Source organism: Capsicum annuum, chromosome 11 (assembly GCF_002878395.1).
Source record: "Capsicum annuum cultivar UCD-10X-F1 chromosome 11, UCD10Xv1.1, whole genome shotgun sequence".
Lineage (NCBI taxonomy): Eukaryota > Viridiplantae > Streptophyta > Magnoliopsida > Solanales > Solanaceae > Capsicum > Capsicum annuum.
The window spans coordinates 15058823-15065320 of NC_061121.1; the positions used below are offsets into that span (position 1 = coordinate 15058823).

Sequence of the window (6498 nt, forward strand, 5' to 3'; positions counted from 1 at the left end):
TGTTGGGTTCATAGTAATGAAAGGGTGTGAATGGAAATGTTAAAACATGCAGGAACGCGTGAACAATGACTGTTTCACATGAACAGTAGCACTGTTACGTGAACTGTAGCACTGTTTCGCATGAACAGTGCACTGCTTCACGAACTGCTGCAACACTGTTTCGAAATGATGCAATGTTTCACGAAATGGTGTACTGTTTCAGAAAATTACTGCAATGGTTTAAGTAAACAGACATGTATTTTCAGGAAAAGACACACACCTCTAAATTGAACCAATGCCACCTTTCAAAGGGGCATGCTGTGGCTATAAATAACCTGCTTTCTTCCACAGGTTAAGATAGAAATTTTTTTCAGAATTACAAGCTTCTTCTTCTTCTTAAAAATACTCTAAGTGTGATCATTCAAACCGTGAGTGTGTTCGAAGAATCCGCCTATTTGAGGTACCGCTATAGTCAGATTGAAGGCCATTTTATCCTGGGAGGAAGATTCCATAACCTCGGGTATAGTGAGGGAAATTATTCCTTAAGGAAAGTCCGTGAATTCGGACGACTTGGCCTTAACAATTTTTGTTTCATCTATATTTCTGAAATATAAAATACACCTCTTGTAAAGAACATTTTGATCTTGTGTTGAGGGTATTTGTTCAACTTCGTTGTGTTCTTGTTCATACTGAACTCGAGTTGAAGTTGTTATTCTATTATACAGATTCTACGTACCCGTATTGTGGAAGATAACAGTAAAGACAAGAAGAAAGTTTATTGCAGAAAAATTCATCTCAAAACCTGTGAATGAAAGCAGGTTTATATAGCCTGCGAGATGCCTCTTCGAAAAGGTGGCATTGGTTCACTAAAATGGTGTGATGTTTCTGGAAATTCATGTCTGTTTACCCAAAGAACGTGTACATCAATTCATTGAACACACATATCATTTCATTGAACAATTGCATCAAATAGATCTCATCGATCGATCATTTTCCGAAGCCGAAGCGAGCGAGCAACGACGACGGCGCCAGAAATTTCTTATTTCTTGCCTCACTTAGCATGTGAAGTAAGTGCTTTCTATTAAAAACACTCCATAGTTCCCTTCTCCCACCAATGTGGGAGAATTAGTGAACTTTTCAATTTTGGGAGTACACCTTCTAAATTGGTGTCTCCTTTCTTCCACCACTTTTCTCTCCATTTTCCATTCACACCTTTTTCATAAATATTGAACCCAACAGATGATAATAGGATAAGAGGAAATCTTGTCTACAGAATAGAAGCAATTGATTTTGCTAATTATATTGGAGTGTGTGGATTGATTTTATTAACCTATCAAGCGAGCAAGTACACCTATAATGATACTAATATTAACGAAAGAATCTTTTCCAAGATTGATTGGGCCTTTATTCAATCAAGCTTATTTCCCAGTGATCACTGTCCTGAAAAGGCGAGGTTGACAAAGGAGAGAATTATGAGGAGAAGAGCCTCTTAATAAAGTAAAATTTGGGGTCAACATCCTCTATTCCTAGATATAACGAAAGTTGGTTGGAAAGTGTAAAATGATTCAAGTAACTAAGAATTTGAACACTTTAAGATCAATCTGAAGCAGTTGAATTCCCAACTCTCTAGAACTAAGTTGATAAAGCAAATAAGGATAAGAGAGCTCCTAAATAAGCTCAACTGACCTTGCATAGGCAGAAAAAGGTCTAATATATGAAGTTCAGATACTCTATATACATAGTTGAAATGCATTTGTAATGGATCAACAAGTGAAACAGGTAACACCTTTACAACTAGAGATGTTAAATCTGCTATATTTTCTATTGATAACAACAAAAGCCCAGTCCAGATGGTTATGAATCTGGATTCTTCAACTCTGCATGAGTTATCGCGAGGCGAGATATCAGTGAAATAGTTTAGACTCCTTCAAGAATGGTAAACTACTCAGATAACTTAGATAATACTGCTCTTATTCTCAAAGTGGTTGACCCTAAGATGACTAGCTAATACAAACCTATTTCATGTCTCAAAACTGATTTGTAGTAGATTAAAAGATGTAGTTTGATCATATTATTGTGAAAAATCAGCCTGCTTTATTCCAAGGTAGGTCTATGCTTCATAAGGTATTTATTTATCATGACCTAGTTGTGCACTAAAACAGAAAAACTACTCCTAGTTGCTTCATAAAAATAGATCTTAGGAAAGCATATGATTTGGTGTGTTGGGGATTTCTTGAGAAAGCTTTGTTAATATATGGATTTCCAGTCAAATTTACTCAACAAATCATGGTCTAACATAACCAGGAAGTCACGGGTTCAAGCCTTGGAAACAGGCTCTTGCGGAAATGCAAGGTAAGACTTCCCTAGCGGGAGCTTTAGTGCACCGGACTGCCCTTTGATCATGATCTATGCCACATCACCTAAGTTTAAATTTTTGTTAATCTTTCGAAGCTTAAAGTAGGGAAGTATTTTACCTTTGAGCCGTTCATGTCTTTGCCTCGAGTCTTTCTTAAAATCATTATGATTTCACGTACGATCTTTCTATCAACACGCGGGTCGTTCATAATGAGCCAAAGAAACCAGCTAGCAGATGTAGAAACAGAGTCGCGACCTGCTAATAGAATATCTCGAATCGTGCCCGTAATTGCAGAACTAGGCAAAATGTGCCCATTAACTTGCACTTTCCTCGTGAACGCCCGCAATAAATAATCACAAGTTTCATCTTTATTAATATTACTACATTCTTCTTGTGCCTCAGTTATCACATTGTTCAAAATGTGGAGGCTCTTTTTCAGGCTTCCTTCAGATCCAATGGAAAAAAATCTCATAAATTTCCACAAGAAATCAGGGTAGAAAAATCTTCTGAAAGCATATTTAAAAATTGTATCCATGGCTACTGCAACTGGGTCATCAGGATTTAATAGAGTTTTCAATTTTTTGCCTAGGGCAATTCCAAAAATGTTGTCAGTGCCAAAACAAGTCATCAATTTTTGCAAGTCTACTGAAATGTTGTGTTTCGAAGCCTTGTCTAAAATTGGCAATAAGTCATTCTTGATTGTTGGGTTCACCCAACGATCTAGTGCTGGATGGAGCCTCGACTTTGCTAATACTGGAACCACGATTTTCCTTAACAAATTCCACTCTTCACCGGTAACATAAGATATACCTGTTAACACCGATGAGATTAGTTCTCTGATACCTCTTAATAAGAATCATGCGAAGAATCTAGTTGATTGACTGCCTGAATTTTCACCTCGTTGGTGTTTTATGATGAAACAAATTCAAGAAAGTGATTGTCGAATTCAAGAACGAATCAAAAAATACTCAACAAAGATCAGGATAAACCTATACTTCAAATTAACTCCTAACAACAACAATTAATCAACAAGGAGCTAATATAGCGCCTTTGGTATATAATTAAGAGATAGATTATGGAAACCAATCACTTTTTAGGGTAACAAAAATAATAATAATAAACAAAAACTTATCACCTTTTTGTACACCTAGAAGTAAGTTATAGTGACCTAAAGGTTATTACTATACAGAAGTTTAATGAGATCAAGTTATTACTCTCTCCCATTTCAATTTGTTTATCTTCCTTTTCTTCTTAATTAGTCTGTTTTGAAAAGAACATCTCTTTCCTTTTTCAGAAACTCTTTAGTTCTAACTTTCTACGTAACATGGGTTAAACCACAAGATTAAAGTACATTTTAATACATTTTATTGATGATGGAAATAGAGAATTCTTGGTTCAGTTCTCAATCTTAACGACGAAAAATCAGATTGATAACGATGCAAAATCAGATTGATATCGATCAACTTCTACTGAATATAGTGATTATTTATCAAAGAATGATTTTGGTTATCAAATGATTGAACAACAGAGAGAAAATTTACGTTTGATGTTTAGTTGACATTCATAAAATGAAATCTAATGAATTATGAATTAAATTAGCCTATGATCTCATATTCAGAAACTTCTTTATTTTCTTACTCCCTCCGTCTATTTTTACTTGTATTACTAAAAATAAAAGTCCAAAAACAATTTTTCAGTTTGGAGAACCAATGGATAATTAACCATTTGTGCCATTTTACCCTTGATTTAAATAATATTCATTACCTAATGTATTTTTCAAAGCATTAAATCTATTAAATCCAAAAGATGATATAGTAAAATTACCCATATTGCTTATTGTTTCTTAAGGTGTGCCATGTGTGCTAAGTCAATGGTGTACATGTATCGTTGGGCGGAATGAGTAAACTCTTTGCCAAATCAAAAATCAGATAAACAAATTGAAAAAGTGGAGTAATATGTTAATTACCTTGATTCCCTAGAACGTCAGCAAAGGTGTCTTGCCAAGTTGGTCCTTTAGGATAATTATGAAACTTAGTACGAAGAATATGTTCCAAAGTTTTTGGATGACATGTAACAGTAGTAAAACTTCTTCTCCAATTGTTAATAAATGGAATGCAAATACCACATGTTTGATATGTGCCTAATGTTGGACTAGCAAGAAGTTGATCAGTAGTCCATTCATGAATTCTTCCAATGTTCAATAACATTTCTGGAATACTACCCACTAATGGCCATGTCTTTGGACCTTTCAATTTTCCAAATAGTAACCAAAACCAAACAAAATAAACACCTAATACTATAGTACTCATGATGATAAAAACTAATTCCATTATGTCTTGTCTTGTGTACTATGATTGTGCAAGGTTTATATAGGGACCATCTGTTCATAGTGCATGTGTTTGGTACGTATTATGAAGGAAGATATTTTTGTATGAAGGAAGATATTTTTCCATTAATAATGTCTTGTGAAAAAGAGATTAAATAATATACACTGTCAAAATTTTTAAGACTTATAATAGGTAAGATTCTCAATTATTTTATTTTAAAATATTTAAATATAAATTAAAACATAATAGTATAAGGCAATTTGGACTTCTATTATTTTCTACCAAAAATAGGAAGGATTGAGAATCTTACCTATTATAAATTTTGACAGTGTAAAATATTCATTTCACTGACAGTGTATATTAGTTAATCCCTTTTTCACAGAGATTAACTAATATAAATGAATATTTTCTACCAAAAATAGGTAGTTTTCTTATATTTGCTAAGTATATAAGAAGAAAATATTGGTTCAAAAGTGTTTATGTATAATTTAGAAAAACACTACGGAAGATAGAAGTAAGGGAGTGCATTCGATTTTTCGATTTTTGATTTTGAAAAAATGGCATCCAATTCGAACCACAAATAGACTTTGTTTGGTTCACTTTTTTTCCGATTGTGTCAAAAAAAATATTATATATCTGATATTAAAAAGTATAACATATACGAATGAAGGAAAGAACAATTATTTAAATAATGAGTAGTAATATCAATTTTTTTAAATTTTTCTTTCACCAAGTTAAACTCCGGAAGAATTGAAGAGTATAATTTTTTTTTTTTCAATTACATAATGATCAAGTAATTACATGATAAAATAAGCATGACTCAAAACGAATTACGAAGTGGCTAGAAAACATGTTCTTAACAAGGGTAAAATTTATTTATTTTTTAAAATAAAAATAAATTTCTCTTAATTTGCTATAATAGATAAGTAAAGAGGAAGATTTGTTTTTAATATATTGAACTAGCAATGAACTAATGGATGTTTCGTAATGTTGCAAATCAAACGTGCCCTTAGCTTAATTAAGTCAAACGTTTGCCAAACCATAGTTAAGATGTGCCAAACCATAGTTAAGTCAAATTATTGATATTTGATCTTTAACTTACCTTAATTAGGGTAGTTTGGTCGGTGGAATAAGGATAAGAAGAAGCAAAAACAAGTTTGTGTACTTTCATCCTTCAACATACTTCATCTTCACCTCCGTAGTCCCCATTTCTATGGACGGAGCTAGCTTTTTACTGAGAGAATCCTCTCCGGCGAAAAATTATACTATTAATATATGATTAGACTAATTTTTTAGGTATAAATTATAGATGTAAATCCCCTTCCGTCAGTTTTTCTTCAAATTTTGAATCCCTTTGATGAAAATCCTGGCTCTGTCTCTATCCATCTCCACCACCCCAACACCCCTATCCCAACCCAACCTCTCATAACATTTGTCTAGATTTATATGCAAATAGTTTTAAGACAATATTTTATGGCACTTATATATCTAAACAAGAAAATAAGGAAGACACTCACTTCTTGTTGTTAGTTTTTTAAGAGCGAAAAGGGCTTAAATTGTCACTCACTTATTGAAAATAATAAAAAATATCTTCCATCCACCTTTTAGCTTCATTATGCCCTTCATATTCACCGTTGGGCTCCAAATTGTCTTTCATTTTAACAACACTTAATTTTTTTTAAAAAAAATTAATGATGTGGCTCCCTCCAATTGATCTCCATATAATTAATTAAAATACGCAACCCATAACTGAATCTTCAATTGAAAACCCGTCCCATTACTTAACTTGACCCGTGCCTTTAACATATCTAAAAATTAGATATATACACAAGGTAA

At 33.0% G+C, this 6498-nt stretch overlaps 1 protein-coding gene across 2 annotated transcripts in view; it reads right to left on the reverse strand.

Annotated features, from left to right (window-relative positions):
* The window catches only part of LOC107848605 (cytochrome P450 86A1), a 15853-nt gene extending 11177 nt beyond the window's left edge, over window positions 1-4676 (reverse strand). For both annotated transcript variants that reach the window (XM_016693386.2, XM_016693385.2), the window contains exons 1-2: window positions 4302-4676; window positions 2454-3145 (exon numbers count right to left, since the gene is read on the reverse strand). In XM_016693386.2, the coding sequence (XP_016548872.2) occupies window positions 2454-3145; window positions 4302-4665 (1056 nt within the window). In that variant the 5' untranslated portion in view covers window positions 4666-4676. The remainder of the gene's footprint in view (window positions 1-2453; window positions 3146-4301) is intronic.
* Between the last annotated feature and the right edge of the window lie 1822 nt (window positions 4677-6498).